The 24543-nt window shown below is 33.2% G+C and overlaps 2 protein-coding genes across 2 annotated transcripts; both read right to left on the bottom strand.

The window, feature by feature from the left end:
* Nucleotides 1-81: 81 nt before the first annotated feature.
* LOC18039571 (probable polyamine oxidase 4) lies at nt 82-5508 on the bottom strand. Its single transcript, XM_006430294.2, has 10 exons — nt 4980-5508; nt 4487-4605; nt 4263-4351; nt 3448-3561; nt 3166-3253; nt 2972-3057; nt 2771-2873; nt 2416-2513; nt 1217-1646; nt 82-595 (listed from the first exon to the last, which is right to left on the bottom strand). The coding sequence occupies exons 1-10, from the start codon at nt 5017-5019 to the stop codon at nt 281-283; spliced, it is 1482 nt and encodes a 493-aa protein (XP_006430357.1). The 5' UTR covers nt 5020-5508; the 3' UTR covers nt 82-280.
* Nucleotides 5509-12207: 6699 nt separating this feature from the next.
* Nucleotides 12208-14394, bottom strand: LOC18037982 (probable acyl-activating enzyme 12, peroxisomal). Its single transcript, XM_006430295.2, has 2 exons — nt 13996-14394; nt 12208-13882 (listed from the first exon to the last, which is right to left on the bottom strand). Exons 1-2 carry the CDS (start codon nt 14191-14193, stop codon nt 12377-12379), a joined length of 1704 nt encoding a protein of 567 aa, XP_006430358.1. The 5' UTR covers nt 14194-14394; the 3' UTR covers nt 12208-12376.
* Between the last annotated feature and the right edge of the window lie 10149 nt (nt 14395-24543).

Consider the following 24543-nt stretch of genomic DNA (forward strand, 5'->3'; position numbering starts at 1 on the left):
CTAAAATGGAATTTATCAAATACTGTATGTAACTACTACTCTTGGCCGTTTGTTATTTATTGAGCCTAGCATGATTTTGCATTAGTAATCCAACAGATATAAAAATATATATAAAGATAAATCATTGCTATCAACACAAGATTACCATAACTAAAGTTCAGCCACCTTGAAATCTAAGCAGGATTAGGCATTTCCCCTTTCCAACAATCATCTTTCATTTATGTAGAAAAATAGTGTTAAAATCTGATTTTAAGTGTCCAAACAATTGGCATTTTGCACTTCACATCCTTGAGATTTGGAGGGGAAATGCAGTGCCCAGAATTTCGTGGCTAAGAGTGACAAGCTGAAGCTTTTCTAAATTACCAGGCTGCTTTAATAGATACTTTTGACAGTTTTGAGCTGCCATAACCCCAGCAGAGTAAGCCCCATGTACAGATCCTTGGTGTTCCATGCTTACAGCTTCCCCTCCAAAGAAAAGATTACCCAATGGTGCTCGAAGCCTCTCGTACAAATCACCAGGCATTCCAACTACATCATATGAATAACAACCAAGAGTGTTTGGGTCTGTTCCCCACCGAGACACAAGGTACTGAACCTGTTACAGAGGTTACCAACCTAACATTAGCGCTGAACCTGTCTATCATCGTAATATAGAGACATTAAGGCTAAAAGTATGCAGCATTAATGACATTAATGAAAACAAGATTAATAGTGAAAGACAATGATAAGTATCATTAAAACAAAATCTGACATCAAGTGGAATGAGTTTGTACTTCTTGTGTACATAATGTAAAACAGACACACAACCTTCCACGATAGAGGACAAAAGACACCTTCAGGTTCTTCAATATTTCCGACTAATGTTGTTTAGTTATATACTAGGCTATGCCATTCCACCCCCAAATCCATTGGTCCCTTGCAAGGTTGAAACCATGACCAAGTACATGGACTTAAACAAGTAGATCCCCCGAAGAACTTCTACTTTGAGCCCTTTCAAATAAACAAATACAATGACTACTTAAGATTAGATTTATATCATTTACGGACACATCACAATATACATCCTATTCCTATAGTGACCCCAAGTTTACATTTTGAACTTCTAATAACTATCACGTATATCATTGCCCAACTAAGCTTCAAAAATATAGTATCAGGTTCAGGACTCCTATAAATTGAACTAAAGCAAATCAATAAGTGAAGACTATGAATTTACCGGCTCAGTTGCGTCAGGAAACATTTTCTTGAGTTGCATCATCACAAAATTTGCAGCAGACTCATCTGATAGCTTCTCCAGATCATAAGCAAATCTTCCAGCAGCCATATACACGAGGACTGGATGCCCGGTTGCCTTGTGAAGATTAAGGAAATAACCACAAGCATAAGACGTGGGGGCAACAACGCCTAGGAGTTCCACATTTGGCCAAAAAACATTATCAAATCGGAGGGCAATCTTATTTTCATTGCCCACACCAATATCTGCTATTGCAGAAAGCTTCCACTCGGGCAACTTCGGTTCAAACTGAATTAAATTGGCCTTAAGAATACCGAGGGGTACTGTCACAATAGCAGCATCTGCAACAAAATTTCTCCCGTCCTCAACCGTGACCATCACTTTATTACATCCATTAGATATTTTTGTTACCCTAATCACGAGCCAATGCAGGGTCAAAAACAATGCAAAAGAAAAACAATCAAAATCCATTACGAAATTCAATTTCCTATCTTACACAATGGAGAATAACTTTTTACCACATTGATCAATCCGCAATAGAGTGTCCATGTTTGTTTGGATGGCTTATCTAATGGCCAAAAGTACTTATTTAATCCCATAAGTTCTTTTGAAAATTGTTAGTATTATTTAGTTGTATTTTGAGTAGAGCTTTTGCGAATTAAATAAACTATTTTGTCTCTACTACTAAAAACTCAAATTTCGGGCTTCTGGGCATAGAGGTTGTTGAGCTACCTAAAATACCCACAATTTATTTGACAAATCTTATTTCATTCTTTTCAGAACATAATTTCAAAAAACTTGTCTATTAAAGTAATTTTTATAATATTTGATAAAAACTCTCATTGACAGCCAAACAATTAACATATTTTTAGTAAAATCTCTACTTTATTTTGATTAATTGGGAAGCAACTATGTAGTAATTTCAATAGTTGAGTTTTTAATCTTATAGGATTTACAGTTCTTGGGCTTAAGGATTTTTTTACTTTTGTCTTTATGGACTTCTTATCTCTCCTCTATGTACATTTCCTGCATCAAATATACTTATTTTGTTTCTTTTTTTTTTGGGTTTTTTTTTGGGGGGGGGGGGGGGCACGCGGAATGCTCTACTTTTATAAGCTCTGTTTAAAAAAGTTATACCAAATAGAGCTAGCAGTAGGTCAATAATGAACCAAAAAACTCACCTTTGATTCAAGTGTATGTCGATATCTTTTGAAAGAGCTTTTATTACAGGGTCATAACCTTGCACCATAAGTCCATGACCACCAGAAAGAACTTGCTCCTATACATCAAGAATGACCATCCAACATGTAAGAATCCCTCTGATATCTTTATACTCAATTTCATTTATTACATTTCAGTCCACCACACAAGTTTCGAGCATCACATATAAAGAAAGACATCAATTGTAAAGTCAAAGATTTACCAATACTCAATTCTACATAAGACCGTGTATGCAAGAAAATTGCAAATTACCACCAGGAGGTCGGAGTCAACTAAATATCCCAAAATTAAAATGCACATAAAAATTTCATTCACCTGATCCCAACATTTCAATGATATCATATCGGCATCTACTGCAAACCAAGCTTCCATTCTACATATGTACCACTGCAGCACTTCATAGGCAAGTCCTTCTTGTCTGAAGAGGATAAAAATAATGTCAGCATCACTATAGATCCCAAGCTCAGCAAAAGATTCGCTAATTTGCAAATTGCCAGAGCATATTATTCTCCAAACCTTAGTTCTGGATGCCTATCTAACACAATGGATATTGCTTGAAGAACAGACATGTCATTGGTGTGTTCATCTCTCACTTTCTGCGACTAGAAGTGTCAAGAAAGAGATACTGTTTAGCAGTTACCACTGAGTATAGTTTATAGTGGAAAAGTAAAAAAGAAATTCCACCCTAGAATTTACCATAAAGATCTCACCTCATTGAGAATTCTCTTGAATATTTCTCCAACTTTAATTGCCATCTCTTTTTCAACTTTATTGCCGTCCATATCATAGAGTGCATAACTGGAAAGACCAAATCCAGACCCTTAAGACAAAAGTTCAGACTAAAAAAAAGAATAACTTATTTACCAGTTATATTATTGGTTCAAGTTCCACATTTTTGCATGCAAGAACCAAAAAGTACATAGTTGTCAAGTGCATTGCATGTCATATTAAATAGTGAGTCCATCAGATACAGAGAAAGACACGATAATTACCTCTCCAAATCATGGTCATACAACACAGAGTTATCACCACTGGTACGGTACAATGTAAGCCCCAGACGACGTATCAGTGGGGCCAAGGGATTCTCATTGCATACACCATGTAGCCTGAAAAATTTTTCAAGACCAAAAACATAAAGAATAAGGAATCCAAAGACATAAATGCAAGTTACTTTATTTTTATTCCTTCAAATGAAGAAACAGCAGAAAATCCTGGAGACTCCAGAGAAATATCTTTGTACTGTTTGTGAGAATTATAAGATTTGACTAACAGGTTGGAAGTCATGCTGAACACTGAGTACAAACAAATAAACATCAGTGAGAAGGATAGTGTCCCTTAAGAGATATTAATCGCACTTTCAAAGTATATTTTGCAAGCATTTTCATCCACCATATTAATTAGCCCCAAAAACATCAGTCACACTGAGGAATAGGTTTAACGGTATGCTTCTTACATTCTTTCATTCACTGATGATGTAGGTAAAAAACTGATCCCGAATTAGCATTTACTTTTTGTAAGTAAACATGAACAAGCAACAATTTCATACAATTATACGTCAATTCCTGCTAATCTTATCACAAAATTTACCAATACGAGGGAAGCTGACAGGGGGAGCACATGCATAAGTGAATATGTGTGTAGTGGATGAGTGCAATCAAGCCTGTCAGAAACTATTTATAGCCCATCACAGCATGCTTCACATTGTAATGGTGCCTGATTACAATCACTATAAAGTTGTTCCTAAACATTGCAAATAAATATTTTCTTTTTAAAAAAGAAAAAAGAAAAAAGAAAACTGAAAACTTGCCATGAAGCTCCCATGTCCACTGGACAACCAAATGAGTAGTCCGTATGAATACGACCACCAAGTCTGTCCCGCGATTCCAGTAAGACCACCTGCACAACCCCAAAAAAAAAAAAAAAAAAAAAAAAGATGGTACTGTTATTTGTTTAGAGGAAGGAAAACAATAGAAAAAAGAACCACTCAACCAAAACCAATTAACCAACGCTAATAACTGATAATAAAATCACCTTAAAAGAAGCATCATAGAGGATCCGTGCAGCGGCAAGACCCGAAATACCACCACCAATCACAATGACAGAAGGCAGTGAACCGATTTGCGCCCTCTCAATGAGCGAAGCTACAGTATCTAGTTATTACATATGAACCAAAAATAAAAAATAAAAAAAATAATTAGAAAGTCCACAAAATCTCTAATAATAATTGAGTAAAATAAAAGACTTCAATTTCAAAATGAAACCGAATAACATAACAACAGTAGCATATTTTTTAGCGCATTGTAATTAACAGTAACACTGTTAGCCAGCAAAATGACACAACATCATGACCATACCAGTACCATATTTCATTTTATTCTATCTTAGTTTTTGTTTGTTCGAACATTCAAGTAAGATTCAATTTCCAAAAATAAAGCTAGCAATCGAGGAATCAAACGTAAAAGATTTAAAAAAAAAATTACAAGAGATGAATGAGAAGAAGAATAATAATAATAAAGTGACATACCGTCGAGCAAGTTGTTGGAGAATGATTGGTTAGAATCCATAATAGAGAGGGAATCGAGCACGAAGAACGGAAAATGAAAAGCGAGATGCGATTGATATTTGATAGTATCGAAAAAAGGAAGAGAAAATATAAAATAAAAATAAATAATTAAGGGTGTATAGGAGTCAAGAAATTAGAAATTAATTGGAAAGAATGATAAAGAATGAAAATAAGAAGGCCAGCAATGAAGCGGCTGAGATTGGAGGAATAACGCAGCTCACCAAACCAGATCATATGGTGAATCTTTTTCTGTTATTGTTTTTTTCTCAAAAAAACTGAAATAATTTAAATCGAACAAGAAGAAGAAGAAGGAGCGATAGGAAGCGGAAGAAGCGTTTAACGTCGGTTGCATTAATCGATTGTGATTACAGAAACGACAGATCGACGCAACTTCCACAATTTCTCCTCTCTCCTTGCCTTTTACGTCTGAAAAAACCGGAAGACTCCACGAAACTCCGTGTCTCATATAACAAACCAACCTCGATTTTATTATTCATTCATTTTAATATTATCCTTAAATACTGCGGACCAAAAAAATATGAACAACAATCATTCCGGGGCATTCTTGTCATTTCAATCACCGAGGATATTTTTATTTTTTATTAATTATTTTTTTTTCATGTAGATGTAGCCATGTAGGTCGGCCTCTTTCCAAACCTAACCCTGTGCCTCCTCGATGAACGCAGCTCATTTGAAGCGTTCGATCCGGTGTCGTTTTAGCATGGTTCGTAATGCCTTCCGCTTTACAATTTATTCGCAACTTAAAACATAATTATTAGAGTCTAGAATAATCATAATGTTTAAGACAAAACTAGTGGTTGGTGGTGTGTCGGTTACTTGTTTGTGGGGTCAGAGGAGAGAGTATATTTGACTAGATTCCGATACCCGGGATCTACTTTCAGGGGTTAAGGCAATTGACTCGTCTTGTTTGTCGCTGTGTCGAGCTGTGGCCGGGAAGGACTAACAAACGTGATTACATTTCTGCCCTTTGACCTTAATAGAGTTTGTTTGGTAACCACTAACCAACAACATGCATATAAAATATCTTTCTATGATGATGACGACTCATGAGCAAAGCTGCATTTTCCTTTGCTGTAATGCAAGTCTGACCAGCTCATGCTCATGACTCACGAGTCGTGCTGACTGACTGTCTGTTTGTTCTTTTACTTAATTTATTTATTTTTTTGGTTGTCCCACTTGCATCGCTTTTTGCTTATAACGATTTTTTATCACGGTGATGAGGCCATTTGAGATATTTGTTGCATTTGTCATTTTCTTTAATATCTATTTGGACCAGATCCACTTAGTAGGCCAAGTTTTAAGCAGGCCCGTTGTGTTTTTCATAAAGTCGAAGCAAATACAGCCCACTAGTATGCCATAAAACATGTTTATCAAGAGTGATACTATTGGCACCCCTTCAGTATTCTTGTAATAATAGCTTTTTTACAAAAATAAAATTACATAAAACTAGAAAAATACAAAATTAATTAAACCCTAATCAGTATATTTTTCTTTTTGATATAATCTCTTCACGGTTCATACCCACACATCATAAACCCCTTATTTCTAATTTTAATATGTATTGGATTAAAAAAAAATTTCTTTTTTTTAACGATTTCAAAATGATTTTGAAGTAATTAAGAGAAAACATATAATTAGTTTTATCAAATATTTATTTTTTTTTTAAAAAGCAACTTTATCAAGTCTATTGAATTTTTTTTCACCAGGTCGGCAATTATTTTATTTACAGAAATATATAATAAGAAATTAAAGGCAGAATGACAAAAATCCCAATACAATAATTGATTGGGTGTGAAGAATTGGTAACAAAAAGAAATTATGTTTGATTTTAATTAAATTTTAACAAAAATCCTTTTTTTTTTTTTTTGTAGTTTTAATTAAGAATGTAGCTGTAAAAACACGGACATGGGTTCAAGTGAGTTATCGGGAAATACTAATCTCCCTAGTTTTGCGAATAGTCCATTAAGGCCCACAAAAGGCCTAACTATGTTCAGTCTCTTTGGACCCCAGGTTTGGTCTGTTATTAGCACCCCTTACAAATCCTTAAACAACTCCTTTTAATACAAATCGGATTTTTTTTGGAGGGGGGGGGGGGGGGGGGTTGAACATCAAAAAGCAGTTAGGTTGGTAATTGGGAGATTGTTAAAGCCCATGCCGTGCTGCCATAGTAATTGGGCTTGGACTGCACAGCATCCTATTCCTAGTTAATATCTGCTTCTCATCATCATGATACGTGTAAAAATCTTCATTTAGTTGTTATCTTTGTAACTTTTATCTGTTGTGCACAACATTGATTATATTCTATATATATTCACCCCCAATCTAATGAGTAATGAATAACTTCAGGTTCTGCGATTAATTACGTTCTATTAACAGACCTATAAGACGTGTATTTGATTATATTAATTATCAATTATCTCAAATGGAATTGGATTCTTTCAATGTAAATAAATTTCATTTGTGCAAACATGTAATTCAGAGTCTTATGACACCATTTTTCTCTTTTTCCAGTAAGGATATGCTCGTGAGACCTTATTTTCAGTTATATTTATTTTGTTTTTGAAAATGCCTCTCTTTTTTTAAATAAATCTCTAATTTTTTATTTAATTCTTTTATTATTAAACTGAAAGTAATATTGTGCTAATTTTCATTTCTCTTGCAATCTTATTATTACCGTACGCACAAATTAAAAAGTTTTATAGGTAGTGAATTTTTTAACGTTAATCATTAGCTTAAGTTACGCACATTTTACATTATAATTTGAAAACAATCTTAAATAGTATAAAAATATTTAATTAATAAGAAATATGAAAAATAATAGACTATCAAAATCTATACTTGGACAAGATAAGATGGCTTATGACCCCCTCATCTCATTTTAGTTCAAAGTTATTTTCATTTTGTCAACAATAATTAATTGTTTGCCGGCTCACTTTTGAACACCTAGTGGGTGTCTGTCTATACAAAATATAGCGGATGTAACGTTACAGCCACCAAAGCTTTTTATGGTATGATAAAAGGTTTTTTTTTTTAAATAAAATTTTTACGTTTCTTAAGATTTTCGTAAGATTTTTCAATGTTATCCATTCGTTTTGTTTTGTTTTTATTTTGATTCGATCAAAAAATATCATGAGGGCTTGCTCTCGTGTGGTAGTTTTGTAAATGGTGAGGGCTGATTCGTCTTAAGATAAGTTTTTCAAGGGTGAATAAAATTGAAACAATCTTGAAAATAAGAGAAAACAACCATTAGAGGTTGCATCATTGGTGGTCGAGGACGTAACTCCGATAAGTTAGAAAGGGTATTATGTTTCTTAGAAACCCTAATATCAATGAAAAATTGAGTTGTGAGGATGAAACTGAATTTATAAGGTTGACCTGATATTATATAGAGAATAATTTTGAAGGCATCTTAGTATCTTTTTAAACATGCGGCAAGTTATAATAAATTATTTTCCTTTTTTGAGGTAGGGGTTTTTGGGTAATTTAACAATTCAACTTAGCTTCTTTAGGGCTGGACACATATCAGCTATGAGACTGTCTTCAATGACAGTATGTCTTGATCTCTAATTGGCTTATTTCAAATGGACCAATTAGACTTTTGAAGTAGCTGATTCGTCTGTTAATAGGTCAAATGATAGCTAAGTTGGTTTCTTCTTTTACTTGTGGCGTATGTGACTATTAAAAAGATATTTTGAGAAAATCCCTATGGAGGCCATATCATGTTAACGTGCAGTAATTTTCATGGAGGAAACGTCATTGCTATAGTAGTTCTTTATCAACATGCGGCATACTTAAGACATTTTAGGAAATATTTTTGGTATTTTTTAAATTAAGAGAGTGGCTCATACTCTTTTCTTGAGGTATTTCCATTCTAACTTTCCCCTTTGAATTTCTCTTCATATTTTGCAAGGGCCAATTGAGCATGAGGCCCAAATTTTACCACCAACAGCATTAAATTTTTATTTGTAGAGAGTTTAGAAAATGTAAAAAAATATTTGATAAGCATAATAGTATTTTGGTGGCCTTAAGGATACAGGTATCGTATTGCATAGATTTACCACTGATTAATGATATTATAGTACGAAAAAGTTAGCTTGGATGACCATTCACCTAAGGATATATTCACGTTTAATTTGTTACAGTTTTGTACCCGGAGCATTGGGACCATTCATTTGAATAATGAAGCAGATATTTAGTATATTGTGTACTATTCCAAACAAAAGTTAACCTTTTTTTTTTCCCTTAAAAAAGGAGCTACTTTATATCTCTATTTGATCAATATTTTATTCTTGTAAAATGACATACTTAACAGCTAAATGAGTAATACTTCATATATCATGTACAAATTTTATATTTTAATTTTGTATATATTTATTTTAATAATTGTTAAATTATTATATACAAAAATAAAACTATCCTTAAAAGATGATAGGTAAAAATGAAGTATAAATATCATATTATTACGATGGATATGATATTACTATAGTAATATTTGTATTTGTACTCGTAATATCATCTCTACACACATGTTTCCTTTTTAAAGGCATTGTTAGGATAATAAAATAATAGAATGTTTTAGTAAGTTACCATTTTAATAATTGTATGTGTACTCGTAAGAAAAATGATTTTAAATGCTTAAATTTCGACAACCATCTAAACACATGCTTAAAATATATCACATGAATGACATGATTTCAACAATAAGTGTCGTTTTTTTTTTCTTTTAAGTTGTTCACTATGCATATTAATTTCATTCTTTCAATTTCTAATATTGTTATTTCATATGATTTAAGTCTTCCTAAAAAAAAAATCAATTAATTAATCAAATAAATGTAAAGTTCTAAAATGATTTAAACATGGGAGAATGATAAATTTTGAAGAATTTTTTTTAATAACATAATTTGAAGAGTTAGTTTTGAAAAAATAAATGGATGAAAATCGAATGATTTTTTTTTTTTTTTGGGCATTTCAACAATCAACAGTCTCGTTTGCTTTCCCCAATAATTTTCATAATGAAAACACTTTCATGATTCCTAACTCCGAAAACCCAACCACCATGTGCAATTTTCTCCAATTTGTACAGCCAATTTTCTCCAATTTGTACAGCCATATGAAAAATATTTAACTCAATATGCAGTAGTTTGTGCTGTTGCATCTTAATTTATTGCCATGGTTGAGGTTTAAAACAAAACTTGGGGGTTTGGTCATTTTTGGTTTACTAAAACATTCTATTATTTTATTATCCTAACAATGCCTTTAAAAAGGAAACATGTGTGTAGAGAGATGCCAATTTAAGGATTGGTTGCCTCAAACAGCAGTTTGGTTGATACTTTAATTAAGTTTTTCAAATAAGGTGTGCATTAATTTCTGCCCACTATATTCATTAAAGTTGGCATTAATTAAACTCCCTAATGTGAATATCTAATTATGTTTACAAATGCATAAGAATTCCGTAAAATTAAACTAGAAATTAGTTTGCTCATTTCATATAAATGATGTATACTGTTTATTTATGTCATCTCTAATTTTTATCAATTTAAAAATAATATTTTTGTATGACTCAATTATTAATTGTCAATTAACTAAGGGGTTATAAAACACTAACCCCAAAAGGTTTAGATTAAATATGGAACTGGACTAATTTTGAGATTATACATATACATATATATAAATAGTACAATAGTTTTCATGTGTTATAAATATTTATAAGGCAAGCATTTGATATAAATTTATGAAAAATAATTTTGATAACATTATTTTTTACAATTTAACATAATATTTATACATAAAAAAGTTTGTCATCTAATAATAAAAGAGTTTATTTAAAATTCAAATTGAATGTTTTTTTAACCGTTTAATATCAAGTAAAATTTGAGATGAAGAGAAATTCTAATATGATATTTAATAGTTAGGTAGGAAATAATACATTTAATGAGTGCATTTATGAGGAAAAAAATGATTTTCTATTCAAACATTTTATCATTTATATAAAAGTCAGAAAATTTTACTTTTTTTATTTATATAAAAATGTCTTACAATAAGATTTTAGATACAAAGATAAATAAGTTAAAATATCAAAACATCTTAAATTAAGATAAATTAAAATTTCAAATATAAAAACAAACAACCCCTAATTTTCTCTCTCTAAATTGAGAAGAAGATGATGTTGCATGCCAAAAGACAAAACGACTTTGTTGTTTTCACATTTACCCAGTTATAAGATATGACAAAATTGAGAAATTAGTTATGAAAATTTGACCCGTGAGAAAATTATTAAAAAAATAATATTAAGGGGTAGTTGAAAGTCTGTCTGTGATTTGACATGTCATATCAAGAATGACATTAGTCACATGGCTTTGGAGTTTAGACCAACGCTTGTTATGGCATTTGTGTAGGTACGATTTTGTCCTTTTTACCGTTAACTTTAGCGGAGAAATTACAATGTTTAGGCGAATTGTATGTTACATTCTATGTAACATATATACTCCACAACAACCACACAAATTATGTGGGTCTATAATTTATGTGGTTGTTATGGAGTGTGTATGTTACATGAAAATGTAACATAAGAACTCCCTAATGTTTAAGGTACAATTTGATATTTTCATATCTTTAAGGGATATTTTGAATACAATCACTTTAGGTAGAGGGCAATTTGAATATTAACTAAATCAAAATCTAATAGTAGCATATTTAGGAACCTTTAATTGAAAAAAAAAAGTAGAAATGAGTAAAGTTTAGATTAATTTTTTAACTTCCCATCTCTTCTGTGATTCAATTTCATGAGGCTAGCTACGAAAAAAAGTGCTTGAAAAATGTTGGATCATGGCTCTAGCAACCAGTTGAATGTTAGTGTCGAGTTCAATCTTTTACCAAACTCGAACAGAAAATTTCCTTTTTGAAAAAGAAAGAAAGAAGGACCACGTCGGTCGAATCTCTCATAAAATTAAGTCCCAGTTTTTAATCAAGAAAAAGATCAACCCCATATAACACGGATTGATATTTGCTAATTTCCCATCTCTTTACTTATCACTCTTCACCAACAATCTTTGTTCTTTTTCCTTTTAAATGCTTAATCAATACGTTTTATATATATATATATATATATATATATATATATATATATAATAGTTGTTGAATTACTAAATAATATTCAGTCACCTATGAATTATGATGGAAAGACGGATCAAATTCACTATTAACTGAGATACATTCGCTTTGAACATATTGAACCAAAATTTACATGTTATTTTCTCACAACAAAAAAATGATATCAGAAATTACAATATCAAACTTATTGTTTTCAATTATTTGAAAACCAGTTACTCAAAACTGATTCAAAGACGAGACATGGCAAGAATCTGTGCCCGAGACTGAGCATTGTGATCCTTCGAGACAGCAAAATTCTTGGCCAAAGCCCGTAGCTGAAATTTCTGAATCTTGCCCGTAGCAGTCTTGGGCAACTCCGGTAAAATTACTACTTTCTTTGGTACCATAAAACGGGAAAGATTTTCACGGCAGTAAGAAAGGATGTCAGCTTCATTAACATCATCAGTTTTACCAGCGGAATTGGTCTTGACCGAAATGAACGCACAGGGGCTTTCCCCCCATTGAGGGTGTGGCATTGCAACGACAGCAGCTTCGAGTACTCTCGGGTGTCTGAACAAGACATTTTCCAGTTCCACGCTGCTAATATTTTCACCGCCGGATATGATCACATCCTTAGATCTGTCCTTGATTTCCAGGTACCCGTCAGGATGAATCACACCAACGTCTCCCGTACGGAACCATCCGTTTTTGAATGACTGTGAAGTTGCTTCTTCGTTTTTCAAATACCCTTTCATTATACTGCTTCCTCGCAGAACAATTTCTCCCATTGTCTTGCCGTCTCTAGGGACACTACTCATAGTGTCCAGATTTTTCACATCCACGTCAGCGAGAGTGAGTATGCTGATCCCCTGACGGGCTTTGAGTTTTGCCTGGTCAGGTTTCGGCAGCTGGTTCCAACTTGACTGCCACTCGCACACCAGTGCTGGCCCCGTGGCCTCGGTGAGTCCGTAAGCGTGTGTGACGTGGAAACCGAGTAGTTCGATTTCCTCCAACAGTGAGGCCGGAGGAGGTGCGCCGCCGGTGAGGATCTGCACCGGTGAAGCGATTTCTTTCCGCTCTTCCGGTTTGGCCTGGAGGAGTATGTTGAAGACGATCGGCGCACAGCACATGTGGGTGACTCTGTGTTGAGAAATGTTGCGGTACATGTCGTACGCTGTCGTGTTGCGGAGACAGACGTTGGTTCCACCGCGTGCGGCGACGCCCCATGTAAAAGTCCATCCGTTGCAATGGAACATCGGGAGGGACCACAGGTAAACAGGCGCACTGCCCATTTCCCAGCCCAAGATGAGGCTGAGGGTGCTCAGGTAAGCGCCCCTGTGGCTGTACACAACCCCTTTGGGAGCAGATGTGGTACCTGACGTGTAATTCAAAGTGATGGGATCCCACTCATCGTGGATTTCTTCAGGGAGAAATCTTGGATCGCCCATTTGGACAAATTGTTCGTACTCGAACTCGCCGAAGCGGATGCCCGTGGGGGAGTCAATGTCATCGATGAGGATCACTCGAGGCCCTGCTGCATCTGTGTCTTCGACGAAATATAACTTGAGTGCTTCCCGTGCTAATTGCACGTACTGGCAGTCCACAAAGAAGACTTTTGCCTCCGAGTGACGCAGAATTGAAGCCACGTTTTTCGCATCAAGCCTGACGTTGATGGTGTTCAGCACTGCCTCGGCCATCGGCACCGCAAAATGCATCTCGTACATGGCTGGAATGTTAGGAGCCAGCACCGACACCTGCGCCCATGTAATAGTATAATTAATTTTATTTTAAATTCTAATGATACGCGCGGGCGCGCGCACTGTTTTTAAGATTAATGATATTAAAAAGCTAGTTAGAAATAACTTACAACGCTGTGTTTGGGCATGCTCAAAGAGCGGAGGGAAGAGGCAAGGCGGCGACAACGGTCGTAAGTTTGAAGCCAATTGAAACGGGTGCCTTCGTAAATAATAGAGGTACGATTGCCATAAACCGCGGCGGCTCTCTTCAAGAATGTTAAAGGAGATAAAGGGACGTAGTTTGCTTCACACTTTGAAAGCTTATCCATCTTTGAACTTTGATAATCAAAGTTAAACGGACGCTGCAGACACAAAATGTGATCGGCCTGAGAAAAATAGAAAGAAAGAGTAGAGTATTATGTGATCAGGCGGAGAGATGGATTTGATTTTTTAAGATGCAGGGTCTCACTGAGGCCGAGTGGGATTTATATAATAACTGGGGCATCCGAGTATAGGTGGTAACGTTAGCGGAAGTTATTTATTTAAGTAGGTGGGAAAATGAGTATCATGTTCTCTTTTTATTATTTTTATTTTTTATTTTTCAATTAAATTACATCCAAATTGCTGAGTTCTTTACTCGAATTTGAACAGAGAGTATCATGTGTAGACCGTTGACCAATTTAACAACCCATGTCCTGACGTTATCATGTGTAATTTGAACACTCAGAGATATACATTTTTGACCGAACAACCCTAACGCATGGTTCACGAATGCATTAATTTTTCGGTGGACGTGGATGTGTAGGGTTCAATAAACGATTTGAATGTTTTAATATAGTTTTCAACTACATATATAATTAATTTTAGGCAAATGCTATGTTACATGAAATGTAATATACACACTCTACAACAACCACATAAATTATGTGGGCCCATCATTTATGTGGTTATTATGGAGTGTGTATGTTACATTTAATGTAACATAGGGGCTCCTTTTTTATATATTTTTTCCCATAACTGTCCTTAACATAGGGGCTCCTTTTTTATATATTTTTTCCCATAACTGTCCTTTGTATCTTTTTAAATAATTACTAAAAAAATCAGTTTAGTACTAAATCTAACTCATCAATAAAATTTTAGTATTATTTTTTATTTTTAAATAGTGACTACTTGACTCGTATTTTTCTATTGTTCCTTATATATATATATGGCAAATGCTATGTTACAATTAATGTAACATAGGGACTCCCTATATATATATATATATATATATATATATATATATATAATGTAGGTCCACAACTTCAAACCGGCTGGGAACAGAGTATTCGTTTCAAGGGGCTGCTTGACTTGATGATAACTATCTTTTTTTACTGGAGTTAATTGCTCAGGCAAACAAAAATTAGGTATTCGTTTCAAGGGGCTGCTTGACTTGATGATAACTATCTTTTTTTACTGGAGTTAATTGCTCAGGCAAACAAAAATTAGTTGATGGTTGTTATAGCCATCGGTGGCCTTGAATTATAATATCAGTCACGGCAAATTATTAACATCATTTTCTTTTATCCAATAAAGGACCAATTTACATACTGTCTTTATAATTGAGACTGTTTTCTTTTCTTTCTTTCTTTTTTTTTTAATTTTTTAATTGAATTGTTGATTAAATAATATCTGACATCTCCTGTCGCGGGTGGCCCTAAACTGCCAGTACAACAGATCCACTTATGACCACACGATTTGTTTTCGACAGGTTTTCCAGAGTGTGTGTATAAATAATCCAATGAGGATTTTTTTTTTTTAATACTAATTAATCACCATATTACTGCATTACATAAATATTTACAACTGCTATTATAACAGATATATTACACTGATATTTACAATCAGAAATACATGATTGGGACTTATATTATTACATTGAATTCTGTGAAGTACATGCCCAGATAAATAGATGTTCATACTCCACTCGTATTGCACGAGGAAGAGGAAATTTTAAAATATTAAACAAATAAATACGTTAGCCCCCACAAATGCTTTTGTAGGAGCTTGAACCGCTGCCCTCACAATATTTGTGAGGGTAGCAGCCCACCACTCCGACCAAGGCCGAAGTGGCAGGATCTTAAGACTCTATTAAAATTTAAAAAAGATATTAAATTATATTATTCAATTACATAATATTTTAAAAAAAATATTAAATTATATGGTTTTAAAAGATACAAGTATCAGCACTTGATAATGACGATGATGATGATGATGATAATAATAATAATAATAATATACAATTCTCCTCTAATACGGATATTTATATATTTCAAAATATGGATTTACTGGATACACCATTTGGTGTATTAACTTTTATTCAATTAACTATTACATCACATGGGTATGGCAGAATCTGCATTTTAAAATATCCAGATTTCTGCACATGAGAACATTATCTCTTCAATAATGGATAGAATCACTAAGAGCAATTTGGTGTGGATGGCCCTTAGACAAAAGGAAAAGGTTCTCTATGTGTGATTGATAGGACAAGTCAGGTACTAGCCTGAACCTCATCCAAAATAAATTAATATTAGAAATTTGAGTTATCACATAATAAATGTAGGAATAACATTTTGTTTTTTGAGCGCTCCTAATCTTTTATAATTTTTATATTATTTGTATTTTGATGTTAGAGTATATGTTAAAATGAATTCAAATTTGTCAAAATAACTTGTCGTATTAAAGTTGTAGAGATGAATGACATGTCGTTTCAGCTAATCAAGAATCCAGCATCGACAAATTGATGATGTCGTTCAAAGTCTTAAGCACTTACGTGGCTAACACATGTCTGTTAAGACTTAAACGGCGTGGCTTGTTGTCGTTTAAGGGAGGCTTTAAGATTGCACGTGAGAAGTTTGTGATCAGTTAGTTAAGACTGTTGATTTTGGAGGGAATCTTCTGGATCTGTAACGCCAGCAACAATTGATATATATATACGCTAGTTCTGGTGTAGAAAACAAGCATTGAGGAGAGAGTGATAAGGAAGCTATAGTGAGAGTGAAGCTCTGCTGAGTATTCTCTGTATTGCGAGTTATCATCTCCGTAACTTTGAAGCTTAATAAAGTTGCTCCCTGAGTTGTTTTCTCCAGTGAATATCGGCACCCTCAAAGGTGCTGAACCACTTGACTTAAGTATTTGTGCATTCTTGATTCTTTGAGTTGTGTTTCTTTGATCTGGTGATTGTTTTGATTACCTTACGTTTTGTTCTTAAATCTTGGAGTCTGAGTTAGGTCTTGGGGTGTGATTAATCCAGTGATATTAGGGTTAATTTCACAACAATATAATTAACATTTAATTATTTTTATTTTTTACTTTATTAATCACCAATCACGTTAATAAAATTTACTTAGAAAAAGATTAAATTACGAGAGAATCATAATCCATAAATATAACAGTTTTAATAGATTTTATTATGAACATCATTTCTATATATACGTACAAATACATACAGATGACACGCGCGTACGTTTGGGGCCAGTTATTTTAGCTAGTGCTACCGATCAGTGACTTTCCATTAATAATAATCTTGCTTACCTTTTCTTGGATAAGACTACTCCAAAACAATTGAAAAGCAAAAGATGCAAATAAACAAAAGCAATAATGTGAGAAATTCTATCTTTAATGGTGGACTAGACGGCTTGTGCTTGACCGTTCAAGTGGAAATGAAAGTGAATTGCTTTGGTTTTGCCAAGAACTTGAACGAAGAAAGCTAAGTGCAGCACTGACAATAGAAAATCAGTGATGTTGGAGGTATATTCCTTTACGTTTAGCTCAAGAAAAGAGGAAAAGAGAAAGTAGTGTTGGAAGGTAATTTCCATGCAAAGACTAAATAATGTTTTTGAGTTATTGTTCTTGTAGCTTCCAAGAAGCTTATCCGAAAAAAAACATCAAATTCGATCTTCGTTATGAATGGGAAGATGCATGAATATTGCTTGGTGGAGTCACCCACGAAACTAATCAGCAGCAGTCAACCGCCTTCTTCCTCACTACACGGCTACACCCATCGTGGATGTTATCAAATCTCATTTTCCTCCACAAAGACTTAAAATTTATTGTTGTTTCAATTTTCTCCTTTCTTTCTCATTTCCTCGTTCTCCATGAATAATTCAAAGACTAATGCCAGGCCAGCAAAGCCCTCAAATCAAAGTTTTAAAAAATGGGCCAAACAGATTTCATTTGGAATTCCATTTTTTAAAGTTGATTCTAACAACCACACACATAAGCAAATCAATTGAAAATAATAATAATATAATAATAATAATAATATACGAGACTCACATGTAAGAACTCAAATAATTGGGAAAAAAAAAATGAAACCTAAATCCCGCTGAAAATGACAAACTTAAGATACTCTACAACTTGGATCCTCTCAAAATAAAATAATAATAATAATAATAATAATAATAATGAGATAAATAGGATGCTCTCTACGTTAATTTATGCACATGTCCTCTTTCTTGGTCATTTGCCGGCCGCAGATATTTGACCTCGGCATAGCTAGGGTTAATTCATTTTGGCCATGTGCTTTTTTTATGTTAATTGCTCACTTGGATAAAAGTAAATATATCAAAATTCACACAATTTGCTTGTAGAGTATTATGCAGTTTACAATTTTTTTAAATTTTTTTGCCTTCTTTAAACTTCAGCATTATTCACTAACCTTAAGCCAGATTCATGTTATGCTATAAATGGTTTTTTACAATCGAAATAACACTTTTTTTTCACATTATCGACTTATAGACGGGAGTACACTTTTGGGGATTAAAGTTAAAAAAAAAAAGCCATTAATATTGGAGTAAAGTGCTAAATTATTAAAATTATATGGTTCAATTGAAAAAACTTTCATTGAAAAGGTCAAGCTTATAAATAGATATACAATATGCAGCAACATATACGATATACATTGTGGCTACAAAGCCAGGTTGTGCAACTCGGCCTCAGCCTCCAGTTTTAAGCATTGAACTTGGACTTGTACAGTTATATTAATGAAAAAACGAAAGTGCTTTAAACAGCTAATAAATTTTATTGATTTTTGTTATCTATTCCAATTATGATTCTTTCCCACCTTTTGGTCCAAAAAGCCCGCCTAAATTAATTAATTAAAACAATCAGCCAACCAAAAAAGAAATCCCACATACAAAGAGAATCTCAACTTAATAAAACCAATTCCTTACGTTTATTTATGCCCTTTCTTGGCTACCAATATCTGACTTTGACTTTTTAGGATTAATTGCATATAAGCCCTTGCTGTTCTGATAATATCCATCTTATTGCAAATGTTTTTTATTCGGTTTTTCAGCACCTTCCATTAACTCTTAACCCAGATTCATGTTGTATAAGGACCAACATGAATTGTAGTTTTCAGAATTACAACAAACAAAATATGTTGTGGCTTCATGGCCGGCATATGCAACTCGGCCCCTGTTTTAATAAACTTCCCATGTTACCTCCCTCTTTCTAAATGGCCGGCCGCGCAATATATTTAATAGAGTCTTAAAATAAATAATATTCCAAAATTCAAAGGGCATGGGTAATATCGTTGAATAAATAATATAATTTTATTTGATTTTGCCAAGTTTCTTGTATCAATAAAGATTTGATTCTTTTATCACGGCCTCATCTCGCGGCCTATGCCTACCAAAATCACTTAAAACAATCAAAGATCAGATCGGTCAGCCAGTCAATACCATAATAAATAAATAAATAAATAAATAAAATGAAGATCAATTATCACACGTGTTTGTGATGAAAATTTAGAATGCTTAATTGCCATGTGATCATCTAATTAATTGATAAAAAAGTTCAATTCATCTTTTATTTATTTACTTTTTATTCAGTTGTATGCAGCTTAAAAGAGAGGAGGATGAATAAATAGTTAACTGATGGTACATCATGCAGGGACGGAGCCAGCGTGGGACGAGGTGGGGCACAGGCCCTAGCTGGCTTTTAAATTTTTTTTGATAATTCTACTAAAAAATTGTATTTTATTTATTATTTATGAAAAATGCCCCACCTGAATTATAAAATTTAAAATTGACTTCAATAATTTTATAATATTCATATTGTCCCTACTTTAAATTTCTAGTTATAAATAATTTAATTAGTTATTAAAATTTCATGAAAATTGATTAAAAGCATGAGAACAAATATTAAAATAAAAACAATCATAACAAAATGTTAATATAATGGTTAATGGACCAGTCCTTAATTTTTTATTTTTTATTCAAGTAAAATCAATTATTTAGTCTTTCAACATTGAACTATAAGTTGTAAGTCTACCTAATTCTAATTTTTAATTTTCTAATTAATCTTTTGTCTAGTTTTAAAATTTATAATTTTATCATGCATTTCATAGTTGTTCTGTGTGTTGCAATATATGAATATTTTTGTTATTATTAAAAGATTTTAAGAGCAAATTAAGTAATAACCTAGTCTTGTATATTGAAAAATATATTTTTGCTTATATTGATAATGCATTATTTTCAACTCATAAAATTTCATTGAGGAGTTTTCACGGAGAACCATTGTAATAAGTAAATTTATTATCAATGAATATTATAGTTGTAATGTTATATATTGCTATCTAAATTTTTGAAATGTATTATATTTTAAATAGGATTTCAATTAGATGTATACAGATGCACTCTATAAGGAGCACAATTGTACATGTAGCAAGCTCCCATTTGGAGTTTATGGGGCTCACAATACAGTTTCCCAAATGAGGACATATCACACAAGCAATCGCGCATTAAAGTCATGTTTGATTTTAAATGTGCCCCGGCTCGATCAAAATCCTGGCTACGTCCCTGGGTACATGCATGTCTAAAAATCACTAACGTGTATTTTGAAAAAAGCATTCTCGTCAATTATTTTGAAAGTCCTTTCGTTTGCTCTTTTTTATAGTCAAAGAAAACTCTTTATTAACAACCGCTCATTAGAATGCTGGAAAGAGACGAAGAAAGTGATGTTCCATGAAAGAGCAAGTGCTGAGAAATCAAGAGCACCGTAGTCATTTCAGTCAAAAAAGTAAACGGATCAACGTTCTTCAACTTGTTGTGTGGGTTTTGAAGGTTGATCGGTTAATTAAACTTCAATTAACCTTTATTTTAATTAAAAAAAATTATCGACCCACCCCTATTTTTGACTTATCTGTTGAAAAAAAAAAGAGAGAAACTTGAAATTTTTTAAAAGTAAGGGAGTAACTTAAAGATAGTTAATTCATGAGATGGATAATCCAAAATTAACCCAAAATCAAATCATATATTGACGAGCTCAATGAATTTATCTCATATTAAAATATTTATGGGTAGCAATGGGGAAAATCTTGTCCCGTATATGTACTTGGGATAAAATATTTCATCCGCGCCCCGTCATGTTTGGTATTAAAGTAATGCAATTTTTTAAGTCATAGTTATTGTAAGAAAAAAACTATAATCATACGATAAAAATTGATCGTGTATAGTAAATTTGACTTTTAAATAATAATATTAAAAAAATAGTAAGAATATTATAAGGATCAATTCAACTTAATTTTTAAACTTCAACAATTAGTATTTTTTTTTTAAATCAAAACTTTATTAATTGCTCTAGTTTTAAACTACTAATCCAACCAACCTCAATACTAAATAAAGCCTAAATATCTTATCCCATCCAATTTTTTCTGTAAAATCTCACTTGCAAACAAATTTTAAGCCAAACACATCAACAAACAAGCTACATCTTAGGAGTATTACAGCCAAAAAAAGAAAAAAAAAAGGGGATCAAAATACCAATTGTATAGCAATGTACAAAACTGACAATTTAATGTGTAGAATATTATAATAACATTATTAATGAATTGTCGTTCTCAAGCGTACAGCAAAAGGCCAAATTACAGCTCAAGTCAAAGTGTCAAACTGCGTGGACGCTAATAAATACTTGTTGGCAAACTCGCTGGCCGGCGGAGGCGCGGCTCTAATTCGAATAAAAAAAATAATTAGGGGAAAAAAAAAAACCATAGCAGGACACTTAGAAAGAAGAAGGGGCGAGATTTTAACATTGTAGACACGTCTGAAAATTTTATATCACCATTTATTTATTAATTGATAAGATAAAATAATTTATTTATTTAAAATTTATAAAAAAATTAGTAATCATTTTATAAATAACATATTATATATCACGACATTTTAAATAAAATATGATATATTTATTGTCACTCTTTTAACATTTATCACGCTCCCATCCTCCAAATAAAGTCAGGACAATAAAATTTTCGAGGGGCCTACTAGATCGCTTTTACTTCTTAACATTGAAAGAAAAGAAAACAATTATTTTAGTTATTTGATTTAGGGAAAATATCCACCGTCCGCCCGTTTTTTATACCTTTTTTAAAAATACACAATTCCTTCATTTTTTGGCTGGAATCCACCTAAAGTTTCATTTTTTTTCACTTTTCCACTTCCGTTTGGAATCCGTTAAGAAAACTAACAGAAATTTAAAAAATGATCATTTTACCCCCAAAACGAAAATTATAATTTCACCTTAAAAATTAGAAAAAATAATCAGATTAAATCTAATAATTTTCCCCATCGGTCAGTAAAGAAATTAATTCCACAACCATCAAATACAGGTTTTTTAAAAAAATATGTCGGTAATTAGAATGCTAAATTATAACAGTAGTATTAAAAATAGCCCAATCTCACAAACCATCAATTGAATTTAAGATAAGTAAAATTTTATTATTCATTGAGTTATAATCTCTAGTAGTTAAGATTTTTTTGTACTTCATTAACGTACCAATAATGATATTCATCATTAAATCTTATTATTTTTGGCATTTTTTAGGGTGAAATTATAATTTTCGTTTTGGGGGTAAAATGGTCATTTTTTTAAGTTTCCGTTAGTTTTCTTAACGGATTCCAAAAGGAAGTGGAAAAGTGAAAAAAAATGTAACTTTAGGTGGATTCCAGTCAAAAAATAAAGGAATTATGTATTTTTAAAAAAAGTGTAAAAAATAGGTGGACGGTGGATATTTTCCCTTTGATTTATTCCTCCCCAAAGAAAAATGATTTGATTAATTTGCTGAGTTGGTGACGGCTAGCCGTCGTACCTTTAAAATATTATTATGTTAGTGCCAACATTTTTTGTTTTCCTATATTCAAGTAGGGTGACTGCCAACTTGAAGATATATCAGAATTCGAGTCGGGGAAGAAGACCACAACAGCTGGGTCGATTGAGTGATTGACCCATCAACTGCGGGATTACGAGCTAAACTTGCAATTCCATCTGTCATTGTCACATGGGATGACACAAAATATTCCTGAAAAGAATTTCAATAATATTACTTAGGCACGTGAACCACACAAAATTATAGGACCCATAATTTATGTGGTTCACATAAAAAATATATGTTATAATTATTGTAACTTAACATTTACCTATTACTTATATACATGGACAAAGGGAGAGTCTTCTTTTCAAGGGAGGGCGTTCCTCTCTCTCTCTCTCTTAATGTGAATATGATATTAAATTACATGATTTAATAAAATTAATATTTAATTAATTATAAAGTCATATGATTTAATAACGTGTCTGTATTAATTATATTAAACTATATGACTTAATAACGTGTTTGTATGAAAAAAAAAAATACATACTCACAGAAATGTAAGTTGAAACTATTATGTATAATTGTTTTGGTACTTTCTTTTATCTTTTAAAAATATCATGTTTACATATCTGATTTAATGCGCGTGGTCACATGCTACGAACTCATAATTGCACATGTTGCAAGCTCTTATTGGGGAAATTTACAGTAATAACCAAAAAAAATTCCCTTTTTTTCATTTTAACCCCCAAAAAATATTTCTATCAATATTAGCCATTAAACAACATTTGAGACCAAAATACCCCTCCCTCATCTCTCCCCCAACACTCCATTTCACTCATCTCTCCCAAACCGATCCAACTCCCATCATCGGCGGCGACATCAACCCTCGTCGGCGGCGGCTCCATCTCTCACCGGCATCCGATCTACGATCTACAACCTTCAACAAAATCTAGGTTAGTTATTTTTCTTATTTTCATTAATTTAAAATGAGATTTTAGAATAATAATAGTTATAGCTTGAGATTAATAGTGGTGGTGATGATGTTTGTGGTGGTTGGTGGTGTTTGGGAGTATTGTTTTCGATTTTGGAGTGATTGTGCTTAATTTTGCGGGTGGGGAGGGAGGGGAGCAGGGCGCGCGCGCGCCCATCGCTGGGCAGCAGCGCGCGGCCATGCGCGGCACGCTGTTGCACCAAATCTGGTGCGACAGCAGGCGCTGTCGCACCAGATCTGGTGCGAGAGGCTTGCTGGCGCACGCACAAGATGTGGTGCGACAGGGTGGGGCGTGTCGCCCCACGTGGCGTCACAGCGTTGGGCTCAAGGAAAAACGTTGCTGCTATGTTGGGAAAGGATTTGTCACCCTTTCCTTCCAAGTACGAAAACATTCCCCCACTTTTAGTGGAGAGTAAAAACTTTTTTTCCCCCCCACCCTCTCTTTAAGGGTTGGAGGGAAAAAAAAAAAAAAACCCCCCCCCTTTTTTTTTTTGGGGGAGAGTTTTGAAAAATCTACCCCTCGCTTTTTTTTGGACACAAGCAAAACAAAAATCG

Source organism: Citrus clementina, unplaced genomic scaffold, assembly GCF_000493195.1.
Source record: "Citrus clementina cultivar Clemenules unplaced genomic scaffold, Citrus_clementina_v1.0 scaffold_6, whole genome shotgun sequence".
NCBI classification, from domain to species: Eukaryota; Viridiplantae; Streptophyta; class Magnoliopsida; order Sapindales; family Rutaceae; genus Citrus; species Citrus x clementina.